Genomic DNA, 27,784 nt, shown 5'->3' with positions numbered 1-27,784 from the left:
TCATGTATCTATTGGTCATTGTGTGCACACCTCTGACACTTGCACATACATGTTACTAGGAGTACATAGTTCATGTGTAGTGTATATCATTCTGTTTACTTTTTTATAGTTTACAGATTCAGGTGGAACACTAAGGGAACGAGATGTCATTACCATTCTTATTGAGCAGACACTACATGCTCCTGTTGTTGATGCTAACGGCGCAGCAGGTGGGATTGATTATACCGTGCAATTTACAGAGGCATTAGGAAATAACAATCCACAGCCTGTCACTATTGTTGACAGTACTATGACACTGACAGATGATGATGATCTTGGTGGTGACTGTAACACCGATAATCCAGTGTCATGCACAATCAATATCACAAACCCAACTAGTGGTGCAAATGAATTTTTGGAGGTTACACAGTCACCTAGACGTCTCATTGTAACTGGTAGTAACAGCCACACTATCCAGCTGCAAGCAGGTCTTGGGGCAACACCAAGTGACTTTGTGTCAGCTATAAGAAGCATTCAGTATAACAATGTTGATGATGATCCTGGAACAACTTCCCGGATAATTAATATTAGGTGTTTTGATGGTGTACTCTATTCTGATCCAGTTACTGTTACTACAATAAGCATACAGGCTGCAAACAATCCCCCATCAGTTGATCTGAATGGTCCAGATGTTCCTGGTAAAGAATTAACATTTGCATATACTGAAGGAGATGTGAACAGTGTCCTGGCTCCCAACCTGGAGATAACTGATCCTGATAACCTTTTTCTTGTTAGTGCTACAGTTAACATTTCAGAAGTATTTGATGTAAATAACGAGACACTTAGTTTTTCAGGTTCACCACCAACAGGCATATCTTGTTCTCCTTCTAGCTGTAGGGGAGAATCTGTTACCCTAACAGGTAGTGCATCTTTAAATGCTTACCAATCATTTTTGAGGACTTTAGCTTACACAAATTCTAAAATTCCTCGAGAGCTACCAAATCTTCGTGACAGAGTAATTTTTTTAAGGGTCAGTGATGCAAGTATTGAGGTGGTCTGTAATATAACAATTGACTTTCTTGCCACAGTTCCAAGAGCAATTATTGACCTTGATGCACCAAATGTTGATTACAACACTACATTTAGGGAAGGGTCTACACAAGGTATTAGGATCTGTAATTTAAATACAATTCGTTCAGCTGATTCATCTGTCACAACTCTCTCTGCTGTTGAGGTAAGAATACGAAATAGACAGCTGGAACCAGAAGAAAGGTTATTCATTGATCCAACACAACAACAGCAACTTGCTGTGTCTGTTGAACAAAACTTTGCACTGAAAATAATCTCATTTGGCAGAGGTACTACCATTGAAGAATATATTGATGCCATCAAGAGTATCCAGTATATAACAGAAGCAGCTGAGCCTGTGGATGTTGTACGATACGTCGATGTTGAATCATTTCCTGGTGGAGGAGTTCCCAATACCATAGCCACTGCAATCATCAACATTGACTTGATCAATGATAACGCTCCTGTGTTTGCTAATGTGACATATACTACATCCATTGCAGAAGATGCAGATGTATCAGCCAGTGTATTCAACTTCTCTGCTTCAGATGCAGATTCTGGTACAGATGGTTTGTTTTTCTTTGATCTGGTTGATGATGCTGAAGGTAAATTTGAAATTGACACTACAGCAGGCCTACTGACTTTAGCAGAAACACTTGATTGCGAAAACCAGAGCATGCATATTGTTACAGCCAGAGCTTCAGATATTGGTACTAATCCTGGTCCATTGTCCACTAACCAAAGTTTAACTATTATGGTAGGTGATGTGAATGAACATCCACCAGTCTTTGAGGAGTCTCTATATAACATCAGCTTTCCTGAAAACCAAGCAGGTACTGTTTTAACATTTGTCATAAACGATGGTGATTGTAGCATTGCGAATCAGAGAGTTGCCACATTACAAGTGCTTGATGATCCATCTGGGTTGTTTTCTGCAGATGCATCTACCCTTAGTCTGAGCACTAGTGGTCTTGACTTTGAGAATCAGTCTCAACACATAATTACAGTAATGGCAACTGATGCTGGAACACCAAGTTTTAATGGTACAACTACAGTGATTGTTAATGTAGGAAACATAGATGACTTTCCCCCAGTATTTGATCCACCTCAGTACAAATTCTTTATAGAAGAAGACAACAGTAATGGTGAAACCATTGGACAAGTCTTTGCTTCAGATGTTGATTCTGGACAAAATTTTACTTACTCAGTAAATACCTCAGATTTTACAATTGATATGTTTAGTGGTGAAATCACAATTAATGTTGTCACTAGCCTCCCAAGCACCCCTCAATTTACATTCAACGTAACTGCTACAGATATTGTTGGCAATGAAGCAGTTGCTGCAGTAGAAGTGTGTGTTAATGACACCAATAACAATCCCACAGTATTGGATTTTAGCGCAAATGACAACACTACTGTAAATGCAGTTGGTGGTACTTCTTTTGTGGAGGAGTCTCCACCAGTACCATTAAACATTGATCCTGAGCTCTCAGATATTGATGAGATCTCATTGGAAATTAGCACAATAAGTGCAACGATTACAGACCCACTAGACAGTGAGGAATTCGTGGTGTTATCAACTGATCACCCAGCAGTACAAGGTAATGGAACATCTACTTTACTAATATTATTCAGTCCTCCTATTTCTGATCCTGTTGAGTTGATTAGCTTTCTTCAAGGTATACTATATGGCAATGATGCCTCAGAGCCAACCCCTTGTAGTAGCAATTGTACTGATCCATTTGATCGTGTAATTGAAGTTACCATCACTGATTCTGCTGGACAGACATCTAGTGCACTAGCATTTGTAACATTCACTTTCACTGATGACACTCCAGTAATCGATCTGAACAGCATTACTGCTGGAACAGGTCATGTAGTTCGGTATGTGGAAGATGGACCTGCTGTCAACTTAACTAATGACCCAGTGATTAATGATCCGGACAGTGGTATATTTACTTCACTAACCATCAGTCTAGTTAGAGTAGACCCTGAAGAGTATCTCATAGTCACTGTTGATCCATCTCCGCTCAATCTAACTGGTAACGGGACTTCACTTATCATGGTTGAAGGTATGGGGTCAAGTGATGCTTATCTAGCAGTACTGCAAGCAGCACAGTATGGCAGTGATAGTGACAATCCATCAACTGCAGACCGTGAGGTGAACTTTACCATCAGTGATAGCTCAACAGTCAGTGAACCTTCTGTTACAATAATACAATACAGAACTGTTGGGGATATACCAGAATTGAATTTGGACACTAACAGCCCATCTAACAACTACACTACCACATTCACGGAGAATGGTGCCCCAGTATCTATTGCAAACATGGCAGATATATTTGATGCTGACGATAACAACTTGCAACGTTTAGAAGTCACCATTTCTGGTGGTACTGCAAATGAAGATATTCTCATCATAGGGTCTACAGTTTTCCAAACAGCTGCATTTGTCTACCCGAGCATCATTATTAGTGGAAATTCTTCCATTGAAAATTATACAGAATTTGTTAATGGGCTAAGCTACAATAATACAGCAGATGAAATGTCTGATACAACACCTCGTACTATATCATTTCAGTTACAAGATGCAAGTGGCAACTACAGTGTTCCAGTATACACTACAGTAATGTTGCAGCCAGTCAATGATAATGAACCAACATTCACTGAATCAAATGTAACTACGAATATTCCAGAATCTGCTATGCCAGGAGATGACGTAGTGCAAGTAACACTTACAGATAGAGATCTTGGAGAAACACCAGAAGGTCAATGCTTCCCCCTAACAGTTGAACCACCTGAACTACACAATGCATTTTCAGTAAACATTTCATCACCCAATATAACAGCTACTGGTGTAGAGTTTCTAGTTGACATCACACTGGAGGGAACTTTGGATCGAGAGATGCACTCATCTGTTGTTATAACAGTGACATGTACAGTGGAAGGAAGTAATACTAGTGTCGTGGTAACAGTTATCATCCTTGATGTAAATGATAACTGTCCTCGTTTCAATAGCTTCCCTAACTTTACCGTCACAGAAAATCAGCCAAATGGTACTCGACTAAATCCTTCGATGGTAAATGTTACTGATGATGATGTAACTAGTGTGTTAACCTATTCTGTTTTGAACTTCAATAATTTGCTTGACATTAATGCTGGTTTAATTGACATTGATTCTGCAACTGGCGAGCTATTTACATTAGCAGAAATTGACCGAGAAATATTCCCTACTATTGAATTTGTTGTTCTTGTGACTGATGGAGTTTGTGAAGTTAACTACACTTTCACACTTGTAGTCCTTGATGCTAACGACAACCCACCAGTTTTCAATCCATCCAACTACAGTGCCACAGTTATTGAAAACATTATTCCGCTATATCCCATTGCCAATCTCACAGTGGATGATGATGATGAAACCCCAACCTATGAATTAGTAATTGCAGATGGACCATTGTCTGACAGATTTACGATTGATACCATCACTGGAGCAATCAGTCTGATAGCCACACTAGATCATGAGACAAGTAACACTGTCGTATTGACAATTTATGCTGTGGACCCTGAAACATCAAACTCAACTGCAACTGTTTATGTTATCATTGAAAATATAAATGATGAGAGGCCAGTAGTAGAACCGATTCCATTTCCTGTGGGAGTGTCTGAAAGTACAGGAGTGCCAGACAGTGTTTATCAAGTTATAGCAATGGATGCAGATCCAGATGCAGTGTTGGTTTATTCATTCTTCAACACTTCTACCACACCTTTTCCTTTCAGCATAGACAACTCAACTGGTTTAATCACTGTCAGTGAGCCACTTGATGCTGAAACAGAACGGGACTTCTATACAGAAATTCGAATAACAGATGAAGCAGGAGATCCTAGCTACAGGGATGCTCACACCACTGATACAAATGTAACTTTCTATATTGAAGACACCAATGAGTATCCTCCAATGTTCTCACAACGCTCCTATTCTCGAGGAATTCCAGAGAACACATCACCTTATACTACATTTGACTTGTCGATTGCTGCCAACGACTCTGATTATGGGTTTGACAGAGATGGCAATAGTAATGGTAATGCAGACATTGAATTTGTTATTATGGAGGCTGACATCTTAGTCATATTTAGTATTGATAACACAACTGGAATCATAACACTGCTGCAACCTTTGGACAGAGAGTCCAGGGAATATTATAACTTTACAGTAATTGCTCGTGACACACCCACCAATGACACACAGAGAAGTTCCACAGCTTCAGTTACCATACAAGTGTTAAACATCAATGACAACCCTCCCGTTGCTGACCCTGACACTTATTTTGCTGAAGTGTGTGAGAACATTGATAATGTTGTCTTAGAAACCTATGTTCCTCTGCGTCAATGGGCTGCAGGTAACATAACATATATTTATTATTTTACAAATAAATACTACAATATCTTTGCAGTGACTCCGGGATTCTACTATCGGCAAGTAACTGATACAGCAGTGGGTGACCCTGACCAATCAGTTTTGCTGTGTGAATTTGTAACATACTATCCTGACATGACTGTCAACATCACTCAGGTGACTTACGTTGGTGGTTCTAGTTGTACAGATCCTTCCAGTACCATTGTATGGCAACACAATATGGCTGGAACTATACCTGGAGAATCAGTTGTGAGTAGATAATATATACACACATCAATGTCATGGTGACTGATTCATGTTTCCTGCAGGTCAATGCTACAGTAAATCTGTCTGATAACACATACAGTGACATTCTAGGATTATACAGCAGAGTACCAAATGATGATAACAGTGAATTGTAAGATCATACACTAGCTAATTACATGCATTGTAACATAAGCATCACTAGTGCTTTGATATATCAAGGAAAATTACCCTAAAATTTTTCCAGTACAAAATTACATAGTGTAGACTACTCTGCAATCATTTTTGGTCTTTGGTTACCAGTGAGTTTGGACAATTAGTATTCAGATAACTGAGGTTCCACTATATTAACATGTATATATCACATTTGTAGGTTCTTGACATTACCAACAGTAACATTTACACAAAGTGAAGTAGAAATAGTGGACCGTTCCTTCATTGTTTACTCATCTGCTTATGTTGATGCCCTCAATGGTGACATTGGAGGTGGTCAGTACGAGTGTACTTTAGCATCAGGGATGCCTTTTGAGGTGAACCGATATTATTCTTTACCAGGTGACATCATCTCATGTTCTCAAGTAAGTTATTTGTTGAACTAGCTATGCACATTACCTTAGCATGTTTAGCAATCCCTTCTTAATTTTAGTGATTGTTTGATACTCTGTATATGTGACCCAGTCTGGGAAAACCGGTCTTATTGTCTATTCAAAAGTGTGTTGCTATTGGTGAAAAATCAAATCTGCTGACATGGGTGATAAGACCGGTTTTCCCAGACCCAGTCACATATCATAAACAACTTTCAGTCTTCTTACTAAAATCATGTGTATCATAAGAATAGCATGGCTTATGGTACAATGTGGTACAAGGGACATTTTGTCTCTTTACAAATGTAGGTTAATGGTGGTTTCACTGCTGGTGCTCTATCAACCACATTTAATAGTTCCACACTCTATGCACTGAGTGGTCAAAATGGCCGCTGTGCAGTGATATACGGGCCTACCAGTTCAACACCAATTGATACATCTGTAGTTGATCCGATGTCAGTTGGAGGAAAAGTATTCATTTACGTTGGCAATGACAGCTGCACACAAAGTACGTTTATATAAACTGCATGCATATTTATATTGGCATAAGCAATACAGCTGAAATGCATCACTAAATTAGGACTGTGATCATTATCTTTGTTACCACATGATACCACACCATGCAAACCTTCCAGCCCAACGCAACTACATAATTACTATAATTTTACATCATAAACTGAGTGATATTCTACCATAGTTTTAGTATCTGCACTATTTGTTTTGCTGTAGCTACTACTATAAACACTATTTTCAGAAAATACAATAGATTGCAAAGTTTTTTAGTCGTATAAACTCCATGTTTTATAATTTCACAATGAGTTAGTAGAGATAATCCAAAACAGAAAAAAATTGTGTATGCATTAATTTTTGGCATATTCACATAATATGTGTTTACCAATGGTGGCACTCAAGTCTCCATTGGTGGCACTCAAGTCTCCAATGGTGGCACTCAAGTCTCCAACAGTCCATCCATACTTAACTGATCATGCTGCCTTAAGCACATTCATTAACAAATGTAATTCCACTAACTTTTAATTCCATGAGTTCTTAATTCATATAACATCAGTGCATTCATTAAAACTGTTAAATGAATACCGACCAAACTGCAATACAAATTTGTACTCGGTAATTTGTGCTGCTTCCTATACAAGTGTGTAGCCATGAATAATGATAAACATTGTGTTTTTTGTCCTGCAGCAACCTGCAACCTACCTCCTATCCTCAATGGATCATGTACTGTTGATCTAAACAACAACTTAATTCCTCAACCATATACGAGCTTAGCTAACGAAGTTATTCTTCCTATCACCAGTTATGATTTGGACGATGATACTCTAACATACCAGATCAGTGACGTTACCCCAGACACTTCATCATTCATAATTAATAGCACTACAGGAAGCATCACAGTTAGTGATATACTTGATCGCGAAACCCAATCTAGCTATTTTCTGAACATCAACGTGTCTGATGGTATGTTTGAAGACATTCTCACAGTTAGTGTTACTGTGCTTGACAAGAACGATAATACTCCAGTACCCCAAGAATTATTTTACAGGTTTGCTGTGCCAGAAAATTCAGTCAACAATACTTTAATTGGAACTGTTGTATGCACTGATGAAGATCAGGGAGAAAATAGTGAAATATTGTACACCTTGGAAGTGTTAACACCATCTAATTATTTGTCTCCATTTCGAATTGATCTTCAAACTGGTTCTATATACACTGCTGTCATTCTTGACTATGAAGTACTAAACATCACCATGTTCACACTACAGGTAACTTGTTCAAATCCAAATGGGATAGGTAATACTACGACTGTCACTGTAACTGTCGAGGATGAGAATGACAATATTCCATCTGGTGAAGTCACACCAACAATAGTAGAATATTTTGAAGGTGATGACTCTGTTAATGTTACGGTAACAATAGAAGATCCAGACACTTTTCCCATTCTGTGTGCTAATGTCATTTTGGAAGGTGCAGATAACTCTAATGAGACTCTCAGTCTTGGTGGAAACTATCCAGGCTTTGATGTGGTATTCATGAACAACACATTGTACATTTCTGGTAATGGCACTTCAGATCAATACTCAACATTACTTTCTGACATGAGATACAGTAATCCAGCAGAGGAATTCAGTGGTTCTCTCACTAGGAGCATCACCTTCATTGTTACTGATCGAAAAAATGATACCGGTACCGATGATCCTGTCAATATACCATCAGTAACAGATGAGTACACATCAATAACAATTACTGTTACATTGGTACCTTTGAATGATCCACCAGTACTTATGTGCAGTCCAGTGTCTTTGGATCCTATTGATGAAGATGATACCCAGAGTACTGGCCAATCTATCAGCATGTTGTTTTCACACTTGATTACTGACAGTGATAATGACAACACTCAAATTGGCATAGCGATAATACAATCACCCATGTCTAGTGGTGGGGTACTGCAAATAGTAGATGGTAATGGTACATACACAGCATTGACTGATGCATCTGCCGCATCTGCATATTTACTTGCACCTGATGATGTGATACGATTTCTTCCAGCGCCTAATGTCCATGGAGACTATACATTTACATTTGTTGCATGGGATGGCACTGGTAACATAACAACAACAGAAGGTGTAGACACAACTGCTTTCTCTGATGGCTTCCAACCATTCAGTAGCACAAACTGCACTGCTGATATTACAGTTAGGTCCATCAATGATCCTCCAGTAATAGAAGTCGCAAATGATACTCTAACATATGTGGAAGGTGAGAATGTTATCACATCAATTGATGCTGCCAGGGATGCAATGGTCAGCGATGTTGATGACACGTATTTGGTACGTTTCACAGTAAACATCTCCAGTCTAGATCATGGCTGTGAGGCACCTGGATATGATGAGGATTCCTTGGATGTGTTCTTTTGTATTGAAATGCCTAGTGTTCCTGTAACGGTTGCTATAGAACGTTATGGACCAGCATGCGTATCCTATACCTTTGCAAATAACCACACTATAGCAAATTGGCAAACAATCATCCAAAGCTGTAAGTTTAGAATAGATAATGAAGAGCCAAGTGGTCACACACGATTGATGGAATATGTAGTTTATGATGATGAAGATGCTAGTTCTCCTACACACATTATGGTTGATGTAATCCTACAAAATGACAACTGTCCTGAGCTGATGTTCAATGAATCAGCTATCATGTACATTGAGCATGCAGGGTTCCAGGTTATTACCAACACATCACTTACACTGGATGATGCAGATAGCAGCAACATTCAAAGTGCTACAGCAGTCATTACTTCTACAATGGGACCTTGCAGAAGATGTTACTTGGAAGTTGACCTTACTGTTAGTTCAGCAAGTCTTGCACAACAATATGATGAATCTTCACTAACACTGACTATTACAGGTGAGGCCAGCATTTCTGTATATGAGGCAGTTCTACAGACACTTGCATTTGAGGATCGTGCCAATGAGCCTGATACACCAGAAGTCACAGTTGTGGTCACCGTGAGCGATGGTGTTGATGCAAACTGTGAACCAGTTTCTCCTTCCAACACAATTTCCATTGATATAATGATTATTGCAATACCTGATGAGGAAGCCATATTTTATCCTAATGGTATGAATGAAACCACTTACAATACAGTGTTCATGGAGGGTGGCAACCCCATACCAGTAGCAAGCATGTTTGCTATGATTTTTGATCCTGACTATGAACCAAATGCACAATCTAGAACATATGTCATTGACATCACATTGGATATTGGCTGTGGTGTGAGTGAATTACAAATCCCAACTCTTACAAGCTCAGACGTCGTGAACACCTCAGACTGTTACATACGATTGCGTGGGGATGCATCCAGTCTTGAAACAGATTTGATGCAGATCAGATTTTTCAGTAGTTCTGGAAATCCTACTCCTCTAACACATACCATCGAATTTGCACTATATGATTTAGAAGTTCCTACCTACTCTTACACAGAAGTGTCCATCATACCAGTCAACGATGCTCCAGTGGTAGATTTAAACACTACTAATAGTTCAATTCCCAATACCATAATTACCTTTGACATTTCTCAAGGAGTGACCTCCACAGTGTTAGTGGGTGGTATGGGGTCTGCCATAACTGACGTAGATGATGACTATCTTCAGTCACTCACTTTTGAACTACAAGAGTTTTCTAATGGCAGTCGGGTGTTGCCTCGCACTGGAGGCAGCAGAGAATCAATTGAGCCCCCCAGCAATTTGGCCTCCTATGGACTATCATCAACTAATTTTAATCAGTTAACTAGCTTGTTAGTTATTAATGGAAATGCTTCTCTTGCTGACTATACCACTGTTCTGGATACTGTCATATATCAAAACTTGGAGTCTGATCCGTCAAGAAATATTAGGATAATCACAGTAGTTGCCAGTGATGGCACAGACAGCAGTGATCCAGCACAAGCCACAATTGTGTTGACTGGTCAAAACAACCCACCAATGATAGAAAATGTTCCCACCCGACCACTCACATATTTTGCTAATGATCCAGCTATTGTTATAGCACCTGATATTTCTATTATAGAAGTTGACAATGACCTCATCTGTTCGGTAAATATTACTGGTGACTGCGATTTTGATTCACTTGACTTTTCAGATATAATGTATCCTGATCTTGTGACATTTGTTAGTGGCACAGGATATCTTCAATTACATACAATGCCATTTTCTTGTCTACGACAAGATACGTTCTCCTCAATTTTGCAGAGCATTAAATACTTTAGTGACACTTCAGGATCTTGTTCATTAATGTTTCAAGCAACAGAAGCTAGAGGTCTTGTTAGTGAAGTTGAGACTGTAACAATAAATTCACGTATCAGAAACATACCACCACGAGTTGATCATGACCTTGGAGTTCCAGGTACTGGGTTCAGTACATGTTACATGCAAGATTTCAGACCTGTTCACATTGTTAGTATTTTCAATGCAACACTCAATTCAACAATTTCTCCACAGTTCTTTGAAGGAGAAGCAATGGGAGAAGCCGGTGAAGCAGCAACTGTTGATGATCCCGGAATTTCACTGTCCCACGCTGGTTACTTGATTGAAGATGATGATGACACTCAGCTTGCATACCTAAGAGCAAGCATAGTTCAGAGTAGCACTCGTGATGATGATGTGTTGGTGTTCCCTTGCATAAGGCCTGGAGCAGTGGACGACTCTTTAGAAGCTCGTAGAGGTTGTGATGGACAGACTCCATCCAGTGTAGTTGGAGGAACCAGATCACTAGAGTTTAATGCGACAGCAACAGATCTAGACACCTGTGTCACTGAAGTAGATATTTGCACTGGTCTCCGTGTTGATATATCTTGTCCTCTTACTGGATACAAACGATACATGTTTACATATAGTGATAATTCATCCATTGTAAGGTTTAGGGCTCTCTTAGGGTGCATTGGATATGAATATCTTGTTGAAGTTGGAGGCTTTTTGAACCATATTAGGAATGTAGAAGTAGTTGCAAATGACGGGGAAAGTGATAGCAATGTAGCAACAACCATGATTCAAGTGAAGCCAGTCAACAGGTTAGTATTTAGGCCAACACCTGTAAACCTTTCTGTCTGTGAAGGTGAAAAAACTCAACAACCTAACCGACCTAATTGCGTCTTGATGGTTGCTCGACCAATGCTTTTAAGGGGTGGATTTGCTGATCCTGCAATTGTAGACTTCTCGATAGTAGATTCAAGCAACCCAGGCTATGCATTTGCAATCAACAGTAATGGTGAAGTGTACTTGAACAATTCTTTGGACAGAGAAGAACGAGACAATTACACACTGTTAATAGATGCAGTCACATTAGGAGGGGAAGCTAGGCTAACAGTGAATGTTACAGTGGAAGATGTGAATGACAATCACCCAGAGATTGCTGAATCATACAAAGTTGAGGTACCAGAGGATCGGAGTAATTATCCAGTTATAAACCTTAATGCTACTGATAGAGACTTAGGATCAAATGCTGAGCTGTTCTACTTCATTGTAGGATATGGTAGTGACAGGTTCACCATTAACAGCACAACAGGAGAAGTGCGTACAAGTGTGGAACTGATGAGTGGAGACATTTACGTGTTGGTAATTATAATTACTGACCGCGGTGATATCATTCGACACAGAAACGACACATATCAATATTTCAACAATGACGTCGGCGGCTTGTATTTATCTACTCACACTATTGTAACTGTTGAAGTGACTGATGTATTTAGACCAACCATTTTCATTACACCAAACAATATTTCAAGAAATATTCAAGAGAACCAAGCTGTTGGCACAGTTGTAGCCAGTTTTGAAGCAAGGAATAATGACACAATGTTATCTAATGGCATACAATACACAATTGTTTCCATTGATCCATCTGGATCACCTGATCCATTTGAGTTAGTGCCTAATGGAAATGGAAGGGTGAATGTGACAAATACTATCACATTAGATGCTGAGGCAGTTACTCAATATAATATCAGAATAATGGCTGCTAACACCAGCACAAATATGGTAGATCCCGGATATGCAGACCTAACAGTATTAGTTGGCAACGAAAATGACAATTACCCACAATTCATCAATTTACCTGATACACTTTCTTTACCAGAGGACACTACAACAAACACAGTGGTCTTTTCATTTATGGTATCAGATGATGATATTGAAGGTACTGTGTATGCATTTGACTTATCTGGTACAATTGACTTTGGCGTCAGTGGTACAGAACTGATAGAATCTGAAGGAACACTTACTAACGTAAACGTTTCACTTGTGTCACAATTGGATTATGAAACCACAACCAGTGGTTACCTAACTGTTACTGTACAAGATGGTGGTACTCCTCTTCTCTCTAACAGTAGTAATATCACTATTACAGTTCAGGATGTCAATGATAATCTTCCAGTGCCTATTAACAATCCCACTATAGTAGATATCATTGAGACTACACCCAATGGAACAATGTTGCTGAACATTTCCACTCTCTTTACAGATGTAGACACTGTTGGTGAATTCAATTTTGATCTTACGACAAATGATTCAATCCCATTTTGCATTGAGGGTGACTTACTGATGGTCTGTGATGCTGATATTTTGACAAACGTTGAACGGGGTGAACCATTTATATTTGAGGTTGCGGTTGAGAACCCTCCTTTATCACCAGTTAGCTTAACAATAATTGTCAATGTTCTGTTGGTAAATGAATTTGAACCAGAGTTTTCTACTGATGTGTACGATTTCACTGTTACAGAAAACACACCTAACAATACCAATGTTGGTCCTGTCTCTGCTACAGACGATGATGGTGGAGATCATGGAATAATTGTGTACACTTTTAATATGACAGGAGTCACAAGGCTACCATTTTCCATTGATCCAGTTTCAGGCACCATCACTACCAATGGAGGAGAAATTGACCGAGAAAGTGATCCAAGCTATTCAGTACAAGTCATTGCCACCGACAACCCATCACTAAATGGCAATATCCAATTTACCAGTAGTGCAATAGTGAACATAACAGTTATTGATCTAAATGACAATGCTCCAGTGTTTGTAGGTGCTCCATACACTATTTTAATTGATGAATACCCGGGTACAGTTGATAATGCTAACATATTGGAGTTTGATCTTACTGACCGAGATACACCTGCAGTTTCCACATTGCAACTTACTCTTCCACCTGAAGTATCATCTTATCTTTCACTTTATACAAATGAATCTTATGAATACAGTTTGATTGTGACAGATGCTATGCCTCTAGATTATGACACAGGCTCCCCGATCGTAGTGTTTAACATTACAGCTCTTGATAATGCCACTGATGTGGCAGATGACTCACATGAAGTGATGGCAACTGTCACCATCACTTTAAGAAATGTAAACGATAATCCTCCAGTAATTCATGGACCAATGCAAATAGCAGTCAATGAGGTATCTGGGGATGGTAGTGGAGTCATAGATCCTATACTCATAGGACAAGTGAATGCTACAGATAATGACATGAATGAACTAACATACAGCATCAGCGATACCGTCTGCACTGATAGTATTCCATTTAACATAAGTTCATCTACTGGAGATTTGTTCTTATGCATACACATTGATTACGAAACAAATACCAGCTATGTTATTCCTGTAGAAGTGTTTGATGGAATATTTAGTGACAGTCTTAATATCTCAGTGACAGTTGTAGATAGGAATGATAATCCACCTATTATTTCTGATCCTGTTACATTTGAAGTAAATGAAAATGCCACCACAGGCATGTTTGTGGGTGCTATACCACGCACTGATCTTGATAGTCCAGATAACAGTAGAGCTACTTTTATAGGACAAATGGTTCCAATGGCCTTCAGACTTGATACAGATGGCCGCTTGTACATCAACGATTCATTATTGATTGATAGAGAAACTCAACAGCCCAGCTACATGTTTAATGTAACAGTAGTAAATCTTCCACTTGATCCAACAGATGAGACCCAAACTACAAACGTCACTGTCATTATTAATATTGTTGATGTCAATGAGCACAGGCCGATTTTCTTGACACCATGTGACCTAATTGTAGAGGAGAATGCTGACAATGGAACTTCTGTTGGAACTGTCAATGCCACTGATTCTGATCCTACTGCCATGCTGTCATATTTGTTTTTGAATGACATGAATGACGAAACTGGGATTACTGAGTGTACCATCAACTTTCCATTTCAAATAGGTCCTACCACTGGAGAAGTAACAGTGTGTAATGAAATAGATTTTGAAGAAAGATACCGATATGGCTCTAGTTTAGTTATAAGTATCACTGATGGTATCAATCCCATAATAGGAGAATGCTTCCTTACAATCATTGACCTCAATGATGTTGTACCAATCATAGACCCACCCAATGCAACAATTACTACTTCAGAGTTTACTGATCCTCATAGTTTCCTAATTGGATTTGACATCACTGATGGTGATGGAACATCACCAAATCGTGAGGTTACAGGATCATTTATCATACCTTCTTCAGTTCCATTTTACCTAGAACATAACAATACTGATCTAAGCTTATTCCTTAATAGCTCATTAGATTATGAGATGACACGTTCCTACTCATTTAACATCATAGTCGACAATCTTCAATTAAATAGTACACCAACTTCAGTTGAGGTAAATGTCATTAATGAAAATGATCTACCTCCAGTATTTGATCTAAGCTCATTTAATGAGACAATATTTGAGAATGTCAATAGTGGTTACCAAATTTTGATGGTAGTAGCTGCTGATCCAGATATGGCTCCTGGACCTATCACATACTCAGTTGAACCACTATCTGTACCATTTACTATGAATGGAAGCACATTAGTTGTGAGAGATCATACAGCAATTGACCACGATGATGGCGAGCGAGTGTACTACTTTAACATCACTGCTACAGATAGTCCCACTAGATCAGGTGGGTCACAACAGACATCATACATACCTGGTGAAGTACATGTTCTGGATGTAAATGACAATGCTCCTCAGTTTGATATCAATTCATTGAACTATACATTAAGAGAAGATGCTATGCAAATGGTATTTGGTATGATTCGCACGATGGACAGAGATTCTGGTGCCAACATGGAGGTGAATTACACAGCAATTCTACCAAGTGAATGTTTGTTTATTGGTGAAAGTGGCAGTGGTGCAATGGAAGAAAGTTTCTGTTCAGAGTGCTTTCCATTCAGTGTTGATCCAAGCACTGGAAACATCAGTTTATGTGCAGACCTGGACTATGAAATACAGCAGAGTTATGAATTTGATGTCATTGCTACAGACATGGGAACGCCATCAATGTCCGCCAATGCTACAATCACAATCATTGTGGTAGACGTCAATGATAATAGCCCAAGAATTCTTAATCGCACACCACTAGAGAGAATTTCTTTAAGAGAGGATGAAACAGTACCCAGCCCTGTTATAATGGTCAATGCTACAGACGACGACTCTGGTGAAAATTCCATCCTCAATTACACCTTATCTGATCCAAGCTGTACAGAAGAAGTACCATTTATGATTGACAGCAATGGCTATCTGATTTTATGCCACCCGCTGGACTATGAGCGTAGGCCAAATCACACCTTTGATATTATAGTGTATGACAATGGTGGACCACCACGTAACGATACAGTTACTGTAGTAATTATCGTAATAAATGTAAATGACAATGATCCTATCATTACATCTCCAGCAGTTGCCAGCGTTTATGAAGAACAACCAGATGAGTTTGTGATAAATGTTGAGGCTGAAGACCCCGATGCACCTCTCTTACCCATCACTTCATATGAACTGGACCCAGACTCACAAGTTAACTTTACTATCAATGAAACAACTGGTGAGATCCGAACTAGAGGACCACTTGATAGAGAAGTGGCAGAGTACCTTATTGTTACAGTGATTGTGTATGATCAAGACTTCAACATAAGTCAAGATATAACTGTGACTATTTTAGACATTAATGACAATGACCCTGTGGTCACTGCTAGTCCAATGGTAGATGTGACTGAGAATGTAGAAACTATTATCAACATCACAGCCACCGATCAGGACTCTGGCAACAATTCTGCTCTGGTATACACCCTGGTAAATGCTAGCATCGACATAAGTTATTTCTCTATTGATGCCACTGATGGTAGCCTTACTATTCAGCCAATCGACCGTGACCCTGATACAGGAGGAACTCCTCAAGTAGTTGTTGACATAGAAGTTGCTGATTCAGGATCCACACCACGCAGTACAGACTTCAGGCTCACCATAGATGTTACTGATGTAAATGATAATGTCCCTGTGTTTACCAATGATGAACGCACTATTTACTTGGATGAGGGAACTGCCACTTCAACTATGGTGTACACTGTGATGGCAAGTGACAGTGATGAAGGCTCCAATGCTAACTTGACTTATTCAGTAATAAATGGCACAAATTTATTGAACTTTGTGCCCGGCACACCACAATTGGAAGTGGTTGAAGTACCCATATTGAATTCAACAAATGAATTGATGACTTTCCTAGAAATTCTTATACAGGACTGGAACATGGATCCAGATAATCGCTCCATGACTGAAGTAATTCTTACTGTGGTCATTCAGAGCCCAAGACCAGTATTTCCTGCAGTCATTACATTTCCTCCTATTCCTGAGAATTCTGATCAAGGTCAACCTATTGGTGTTGCACAAGCTAGAGTGAGAGGTGTAATTGAATTATTAAACTACACAATCATTAGTGAATTACCATTTGGAGAGTTCTCTATTGATAACAATGGAACTATTTCTAGTCCTCAGTGTTCTCTGGATTACGAAGATGCAATCAACTATTCACTGGTTGTAGGAACAACCGTGATAAATGATGCCTCTCTTTCTGATATTACCAATGTAAACTTTGAATTGATCAATGTCAATGAATATCCACCTGTGCTCTTCCCCCTCAATTTGACAGGTAACATTGCAGAGAACTCTAGCCTAGGTACTACTGTATTAAGAGTGAAGTCAATCGATCTTGACTTTGGTCAAGCAGGCATGGTATCCTACAGTATTCTAAACAGTGACGTCTTTATATTTAATAATGATACTGGAGATCTAACCCTTAACCAACCTGGTGTCTTAAATCATGAAGTCCAACAACAATATATTTTGCAATACCAAGCACTTGACCATGGTAACCCTACAAGATACAGTGATATTGGTTACATTGTCATCAACGTAACAAACGTGGATGATGTTCCTCCTGTAGCTGTTTGCCCTGAGGGCATTTACAGAGTGAGAATCAATGAAACTGTAAACATAGGATTTCCTGTACTAACAATTTCTGCGACAGATGTTGACACCCCACAGGATAATTTAGTATTTAGTTTAAATCCCTCTCAAACTGATTTTGCCATAAATCCAAATACTGGTGAAGTAGTAACGGCTTCACTATTGGATCATGAAACTCGGAGCATTTATGACTTTATGGTAGTTGTTACTGATACACGCGGCTTTACTGATGTGTGTAATATCAGTGTAGTACTGTATGACAACAATGACAACAGACCTCAGATAAGACCAGCTGAAAGTTGCATCACTATTCGTGAGGATATGGAGAACTGTACCACATTCCCAGAGAACATAAGTATTTACCATGCTGACAACACTGCCTTATATCCAGTATTGTCCATAACAGCATCTCTAAAGTCAACAGAAAATGGAAGTTTTCCTCTTGGAGCTGGAGTGTGCGACCATGCCAACTATTCACTTTATGATGATAGCACTGCAAAGCTCTGTAACAGTGGAGCAACAGACTTGATTGATTTTGCTCAAGACAGTGATCTGGCTTCCCCTGGTATACTACAGTTGGATGGATCAATGGGTCAAGTAGTAGTCCTCAATCACGTCAGTCCCCGTGAAGACTTAACATCTGGTTTCTGTTTATGCATGTGGTTTAACATACCAGCTAGTGCCAAATCACTATCAAGGTCACAGTTATTCAGATTTAATCCAGGTGGATTAGAGTTAGCTCCTTTGCGCTTAAGCATACGCCAAAACACATTCCAGATTGGAATCCAAAGAACACTATCGTCAGATGATTTTATCACCCCCATTCAAATACCATTAAATGATGACTCTTATCCAGATTTCATTGATGGCACTTGGCATCATCTGTGTGTCAACTACAATGGCTCTCGTATGGAACTGCACATTGATGGAGAACTCCAATCCAGCCACAACAATGTAACACTTCCTTCTGGCTTTACAACAGCCAGTCCTATCCTTGGAGAATTTCTTACAGGTTTTGTATCTCAGTTACTCTTTCAGCCTAGAGAGGTATGCACTGAGATAACACTAAGGTGTCTGGTAACATGCGGAGAATGGTTAGATATAGATGGCAGTGCAAGCTTGGAAAATGTTTTAGTAGATGTGGACTACCAGCAGCGATGCATCACACTCACTTACACGGGCACCGAAAATGTTAACTCAACAATGAGGCTAGATGAAGCCCTTCAGGCCATTAAGTATTACTCTGTACTTGATGAACCACATCCTTTAGATCGACTAATAATGGTGTCAGCATCAGATGCAGTTGACAGTGGCAACGCATCTTTAGTGATAGTCAAACCAGTGCTCAGAAATGATAAGCCACCTGTACTAGACCTTACTGGTCTTGAGGATGAGACACTGCAGTACACCACCACGTATGTTGAAGACACTGTAGGTATTCCAATTGTTTCGCAAGATACAGTATTGTATGACCGTGACAGTGGCTACTGGGTGGTGTATAGCATTAAAATCAATATAGAAGATGTGGATTCTAACCTGAATCCTGGTATACTGGAGGTGATAGATTCATTCCAATCTCCACTACAAGCAGTGGTAGAGTCTCAGACTTGCATTGTAATCAATGCTACTGATGGTAGTGGTCAGTTCCCAGAACTATTTGTAGATGCACTTATGAAAATTCACTATAGTAATCCAGAAGATGAACCTACCCTAACCAGTGTGCAAATCACGTTTGCAGTAGATGATGGTAGCAGATTTTCAAATCCAACAGCATACACCACGGTCACCATCAGATCAGCAAATGATCCACCTGCCATAGATCTAAACGCTGCTGATCCTAACACACTAAACAATACCAACACTTTTGAAGAAGAAGTTGGATCACGTCTTGTGATACCTAGTGATGGTGTAGGCATGGAAGAAATTAGTGATGATGATGGTGACATGCTGTCAGAGGCAGTGGTAACCATTGTTAATCGGCCGGATGGTAACAATGAGTCTTTAGAAATTGAAGCTTCTGTACGTGATGCATATCCAAGTATTACTGCAGAAACGTATGATTCAGCAACAGGAGAATTACGACTGACTGGAATTGGATCATATGCTGATTATCTAGCATTACTCAAGGCAGTTAGATACATCAACACAGAAAGCAACCCTGGCAATCCTGACCCTACTCCTCGATTAATATCTTTTCTTGTGACAGATGCAGATGGTGGTCGTAGTATTCCTGCTTTTATCATTATGTCGATTGACCTTCATAATGACCCCCCTATCTTCTGGCTTGATGGAGTGACTGCAACACCACCTACTGTCACTTATTTAGAAGATTCTGGATGTTTACAACTCTTTCCAAATGCAATAGTAAGGGACGTAGATGAGGATGAAAGAGCATACTTTGTCAGGCTTTCCTTAAGAGGAACTCCTGAACCCACTGCTAATGAGCACCTTTTCACTAATGTCAGTGGATCTGCTCGCATCAACAACCGCACATTCTCCCTCTACCTCAGTGATTCAGCAAATCCTGTTCAAGAACTACAAAATCTGTTTAGAAACACTTACTACTGTAATGAAGATGATGAGCCAGGAAATCTTACCCGAGAAGTGGAAATTAACTTCATTATTAGAAGTTCGCGGATATTCCGTTCTTCTATAAACATAATGTCAGTAAATGACCCCCCAGAAATTGTACTTATGCGACAAGTAGAGAGGGACATAGGTAATGAAACTGTCAGCATAATAAGTAGTTTTACTTTGGATGACAGTGACGATACATTATTCTGTGAAATGGTAATAACAATTGTTAATCCATTGAATGAGCGTGATGAAGAAATTATTGATTATGACCCAGAACAACTACCAGTTGAAACATTTATTGAAGGACCAAATGTTACACAATCACCAAGGATGTATCGCTATTTTGTACAATTCAGAGGATCAGGTGGTGATTTTAATAAAATAAATGAAACCATTTTGAGACTTGGGTACCAAAATCTTGCACCATTTTCTGAGATTGACACAAGTGTTGCACGTAATATCTGTATAACACTGAATGACTGCAAATTGTTCGGTCCTCCAGCTTGTGTGAGTGTTGAGATATCTCCTTTCAATGAAGCACCCCCGGTGTTCCTTAACTCTAGTGGTGCAGTATTTAGGATAAGAGAAAACAATGATCCATTCATACTTGGCACCGTGGTAGCTACTGACAGTGATTCTGACTTAGCTGGTGAAATTGGATATTCCATACAAGTGTATTCAAGACTTCAATCTGGACCATTCTCTGAAGTCACAGGGCTGGTAGAGATTAATCCATCTACAGGAACCATATCTGTGCTTACACCATTAGATGCTGAAACAACCACTGAGCTGTTTTTGACTGTGGTAGCTTCTGATAGAGGTAATCCACCCAGAAGCAGTGAACAATTGAACATGACAATACTAGTTGAGGATGAAAATGATGAAGCTCCGTCAATACAAGTAGATTTACAAATCAGTAACTTGATTGATGGTAGCAATGCTAATAGCTTAGTAGCTTTTATTACAGTGACTGATGCAGATATTACTGGTCCCAACAATGACATCTCTCAAATTTCAATAGTTGATGGCCCATTGGATAATCTAAATAACCCACTGTTCTCAATAGTTCCAACAGGTAATGGTGGTGCTACATTGCAACTAGATGGCATACCAGACTATGAGGTTAGCAGTACTTACCGTATCAACATATCATCTACTGATGGAGGTACCCCCAGTAACACAGCCTACATGCTAGTGGAGATTCGTGTTGAGGACAGAAATGACCAAGTTCCTGTGATTCATCAAATCATTGAAGGAAGATATGTGGTGAACAGTGAAGAAACAACATCAATTGGTCCAGTCCAAAGAATCATTGACACAGATGAATCACCTACAATAGAAAGTGTTCAAGTTACACTACAACGTCATCCATTTGACTTACTGAAAACATTTTCAAATTGTGAAGATCAGCGATGTCAACTTGAAAGAATGGATGAGTGTGGTTTAATACGTCCTAACTCCATGGATCTCACAACTAGTGATGTGTCATTGTACCAGGGATTATTCATTAATAATTCTGCTCAAGCAGGTTGCCACAATATTACTTTAAATAGAGGATTGGATGATTCAACTACTGGAAGAGGAAATGTTCGTTCCCCTTTCCCAAGTGGATCTTTTGTTAATTTTACTATGTCATTTGTTACATCACAAATATCAGAAGGATTTCCATTTGTTATTAATGATAATGATGTACCAACTGATGGCAGCAGAGTTCCCAGATATATGGGAATATGGTTCCGTAGGACAAGGTATAACTTTTATTATACTTATTTTGATTCTGGTGGCACACGCCGCTTTGCTGACATAGCTGATAGAGGTTTGGACATTTTTCATCCAGATAATATTCAAGTAAGACACATTGCTGTTGTTATACAGGAGACAAACTTCAAACTATATGTGAACTGTGAGTTAGTAAGTGAACAGACACTTGATGGTATAATTGCAGATCCACCAGCTGGCCTTCTGATGGATATCGGTACTCCTCAACCTAATGTCCTCAACAATGGAGCATATGCCGGTAGTATTGCTGATTTCTTTTACCACAATTACAGTATGACTGCAGCTGATATAGAGTGTACATGTTCCTGTGGAAGTGAGAGACTTGTACTTCCAGATAGCCTTCCTAGTGGTTTGACTGCAACCGAAAGTACTGCGGGCCCAACTTCAACCATCACCGTTACTGCAGATACTCCGGTTAGTCTTCCTGTGATGGAGGAGGTCTTGCGAGATATAGGATACATCAATACCTTTACTGCACCAAACAGGACAGATCCTAAACGACAATTAGACTTTTTCCTTTCAGATGGGGATCAAGTAATGAACAGACAAAGTCCTACAATGCAATGTGTACTGTTAGTTGATTCAAATGACAACACACCAATAATTAGCATTACTGGAGGTGCAGTATTTGTGGAGGACTCCGATGCAGTTAACATTCTTACAGGTGCTACTATACGTCGACAAGATGGATTGACACCACCAATATTCAACATGACAGTTCGTATTCTCAATGGACAAGATATTGGTGAACGACTTTCGGGCGATAGTACAATTGTAGTGAATATCTCAGGTTCTGGCACTTCAAGTTTAACATTGGTTGGGGCAGCAACACCTGACAATTACACTGATGTACTTAGAAGCATAACATACTTCAATCCTGCAGATGTTCCAGACACAAATACCACACGTAGAATTGAGTTCTGTGCTAATGGACACTGCAGCCCATCTATAGCAGAAATTCAAGTAATGGCTTCCAACGATAATCCCTTCACCATTCCTCCACCTTCTTCAGTGACATACGTAGAAGACTCTGATCCCATTTTATTTGCTACTGGTATAGAAGTTGGCGATGTTGACAGTGATATGCTCATTTCAGCTCAAGTGTCAGTGCAGACATCACCTAGCCTTGATGATGATTACATAAATTACAGTGGAACTTTACCTGCTGGCTTACAAATAATCAGAGTGACCAACAGTAGCATTAACATAACAGGAGTGGCATCGGTAGATAACTATCAAACAGCTCTCCGCAATTTGGTATTTTCTTCATCCTATAATCCTTTGCTGGATAACGAAGGAAATCCATTAGTTGACACTACTCGTTCTATTACTTTCACAGTCAGTGATGATATGGGTGGAGTAAGCACTCCAACAGAGGCTACCATTAACTTTACACCACGTAACTCTCCTCCCATGATCATAACAACAGGAGTTGTAGTTTACATAGATGGATCAACTTCAGTTCCCTTAGATCCAAGTATTACAATAATTGACGATGATAATGATCAGCTTCGAACACTTGTCATAGAATTGACAACATTTTTCAGTGGGAATGAGGAATTGAGATATGAAAACATGGAAGGGTTACGGTTAGCATTCAATAATCAGAGTCGTGCAAACTTTATCAATATTCTGAGAAGTGTGCTGTATATTAATCGGGATTTGGAGCCAGAATTGACAAGTCGGTCTATTTCAATTGAAGTGTGTGACTTTACCAACTGCACACAGATTAATTTTGTTGTTAATGTTACAGACAGCAATGACAATGTTCCCATGTTCACTGCATCTCCATACTTTACCACAATTGGAGAGGATACCTCTGTTAACCAGAATGCTCTCGTGGTAGCTGTCACAGATGCTGATCGTAGTCCATCAACCTTCACTTTTGCTATTACTGACTTGACAGTTCCTTTTACTATAGTAAAGACCACTGACAATACAGCTGCAATCAGGGTTGCCAGTCCATTGGACTTTGAAATGCAATCCATGTACATATTCAATATAACTGTTAGAGATGGTGGCCTGCCACAGGAACAAGAGGGATCTGCTACAGTAACAATAGAAATAACAAATGCCAATGAGAACCCAACTATAGATCTTAGTGCTGATGAAGATACTACTTACAATCAGACCGGAGTAACTCGTTATACTGGCACTCCTGTTAGATTGTTAGCTGGTCCAATTGATATATATGATATTGATAACGGAGACGAAATCAGTGAAGCTCGTATTTGTATCACTAATGCCCAGAATGGAGATGAGATATTATTCAATACTACTGCTTCAGTAAATCATGAGATCATTGGAGATTGCTTGGTCATTACAGGAACTGCCTTAACCCCTACTCAATCTGCTGCAGTATACGAAGCATTACTTGATGATATAGAATACCAGAATACAGCTGAAGACGCAAGTAATCTTGTGCTGCGTCTTGTATCAGTTGAAGTTTATGACACTGATGGTCTAGTCAGTAATATTGCATATACCATCCTTTCACTTGCCAACTTACCTGAATTTGACCAAGAATTGTACAATGTAAGTTTGATGGAGTCTGTATCACATCCAGACTTCTTGACAGTGGTAGCCAGGGTACAAGGAGAAACTGATACTATTCGGTATGAATTGCAGCCAGGTGTAACGTTTGTGTCTATCAGAAATGAAAATGGTAATGGTATTCTGTCAGTAGATATTCCTCTGGATTATGAGGATGAAACAGAAGTGTCCTTTGATGTTCTAGCAATTGACACAATCCCACCTCCCCGAACAGCCACAGCTGTTGTTACCATATATGTCATTGATGTCAATGACAACCCACCAAACATCAGTTTCTCAGGCAGCAATGCAACAGTCAACAGTAATGGAACACTTGACATTGACATTGTTCTAACTGATGAAGACACATTTCCACTTCATGGTGTGATCATTGAATTGGAGTCTGATAGCTTTGTCATATCTACCAATCCTTGCACTGGGGAAACATGTCTAGACATCTACAATGCTTACAACAAAATGAGCGAAGCTTGTGGACTGGACAGTTCTGTTGAAAATTTGATAAATGCAAGTAGTCCTCAGAATAGTGCTAGTGTAAATGATGATTCCTTTGGCAATATAATCCTCCAGAACATTTATGAACAATCACATGCCATAGTAGACGACTATGATATCAGTGGACTACAAGGAAACTTTACTGAACTGACATTTGCAGTATGGATAAACATAAATCCTGGCCAATCAGGATACATCATATCGGTCACTAATTCTAATGGACATGAACGCTACTTTTCTGTATACTTCATATCTAGTGAGAGACAAATAAGAGTATATTTGAAGGATCCCAATTTGTCTGGTCAGTGCTCCATAATTGCTGTAGTGTTTCAACTTGATGTGACATTGGATGATGGAGAGTTCCACTTTATCATGTTGTACATTCAGAATGGACAAGTTGAACTAGTCATTGATGCTACTCGTATTACCTGTCATCAGTTTGAGTCATTTACCTCTCATGAGCAGCGCTCAGGTATGTTGAGCAGTGTTGTATTCTCTATTCAGTAATTGGTTGTTATAATGTTAGAATTGATTTTAAATGTGGTCAGAAGCACACACAACTACCATGCATAGACTACCGTGGCCTTGCTATTGAACATGTAGCTAACTATAATGAGTTTTAGCACACTAAGTTAAAAAAGATTTAAGAATTGCCAATTGTCAACTTGTTTCTTGTTAGTAGTATAGCAGCGTAGCCCCCAAAATTAGCCAAATCGCGCACTATGAAACTTTTCACATAAATAGTATTCCTAATGGCATATATTATATATATATATAATATATATAGTACCGTCAAAGATTTGACCTTCGGTGAACTTTCTGGCCACTTATGCGCAGAAATTTGACCATTTCTGTCTTTATTTCCCTGAGGCATTAATTGACATGTTAAAACATGGTACCAAAGTATAGGTCTTGTTGAACGAAATGACTTGGTTTTTATTTGAAGTTAATGGGTAATTCCATTTTGATGTTATAATCACTTTTATTAGCTGCAAAATTCTTTGAGTTTGCCTGCCCTTGGGGTGTAAATTACCCATGGGGAGATAAATTGTCTCAAAATTCATAATATAAATGATCATAACTTTGGAATGAAATCACCTATTAACTTCATTTCATGCTTTAATGAAAAAGTGCATGATTTTGCGTTGTGTCGTTTTAACTATAGTGCAGGCTATCCCCGGTTGTGTCAATATAGCTAACTATAGTGCATGCTGTACATAATATTATTTTGCACTGTTGTTATTTTTGTATAGGACCCTTTGGCAATATGTATGGTGGTTTCAGTGACAGAAATGATGTTTTGATTATCCTGGGTGGAAGAGCTATCAATTATGGCAATGTAGACAAACAGATAGGTGCTGAGATGAAAGCAATGGTTTTGTTCTTCTCATTGCCACCGAGTATGTTTTCTGTATGCATGACAAGATGTCTTGAAGAGTTGACTGTAGACACCAGTAGCACAACAAGCATATTCACCACTGGGTTTAACAAGGCAACACGTAGACTTGAATTACTAGGCCAGGCTTCACCTGAAGTTTATCAGTCAATACTGCAAACGTTGAGATACACAAACGTTGTGCCCAGGTTATATCCAGACCGTATAGCACTGAATGTTAGTGATGGGGACCACAGTGTCAGTGCATCTATCCCAGTAGTTGCCCCTGGGAGCAGCATGGGCAGGCGGCGCAGATCCAGCATCCCGATGAGACACCTCTACCGGTCTCGCCAACTTAACAGCAAAGCTGAAGTGTCTGCAAACAGCAATGACCCAGGATATCAGAGTAAGGAGGTAGAAGCCAAGAACACTGTAATGATAATACCAGCTGTGGTTGTTTTCATTTTGCTGGCAGCAATGCTTACAATTTTCAGCATATGGAAGACGTACAAAACTAAAAAAGATTCTTTTAACTCACTATAGATCTTGATCAATGGAATAGAGACTTATGTATTCATTGTTTATGTTTGTTTGTAGAACTATATATATAGACAATAGGCCAACATAACTTTTTACAACTTTTAAAACTTGTCCTTTTGTTATTTATTAAATTATATACAAACTTACAATGTACTAGCAAGCAAGGATTTGTATATAGTAGTTATTGCCCAGCAATAACTACCATAAGTAAATTCTTTAAAGTATGGCTTCACTGGAATATAAGCAGGGATTATCTGCAGGTGTAGACGACCTCCCTGGTTTCCCTATTGTTATTTTCTCAAAATCTTAATTTTTCCTTAGACTTGTTTACATTAGCACAGTGTAAACAATCTTGTAAACAAGTCTAAGG

The 27,784-nt window shown here is 39.1% G+C and overlaps 1 protein-coding gene across 1 annotated transcript in view; it reads left to right on the top strand.

The window, feature by feature from the left end:
* LOC136240459 (uncharacterized) overlaps positions 1–27,567 on the top strand; it is a 30,697-nt gene extending 3,130 nt beyond the window's left edge. Inside the window, exons 4-10 of the mRNA XM_066031446.1 lie at positions 110–5,444; positions 5,499–5,710; positions 5,770–5,858; positions 6,078–6,282; positions 6,598–6,796; positions 7,486–25,971; positions 26,753–27,567. Of these exons, the coding sequence (XP_065887518.1) occupies positions 110–5,444; positions 5,499–5,710; positions 5,770–5,858; positions 6,078–6,282; positions 6,598–6,796; positions 7,486–25,971; positions 26,753–27,417 (25,191 nt within the window). The 3' untranslated portion in view covers positions 27,418–27,567. The remainder of the gene's footprint in view (positions 1–109; positions 5,445–5,498; positions 5,711–5,769; positions 5,859–6,077; positions 6,283–6,597; positions 6,797–7,485; positions 25,972–26,752) is intronic.
* The last annotated feature ends 217 nt before the right edge of the window (positions 27,568–27,784 follow it).

This window comes from Dysidea avara, chromosome 12 (genome assembly GCF_963678975.1).
Source record: "Dysidea avara chromosome 12, odDysAvar1.4, whole genome shotgun sequence".
NCBI lineage: Eukaryota > Metazoa > Porifera > Demospongiae > Dictyoceratida > Dysideidae > Dysidea > Dysidea avara.
The sequence above is the reverse complement of the archived record's forward strand: the minus strand, read 5'-3'. Positions and strand labels throughout refer to the sequence as shown.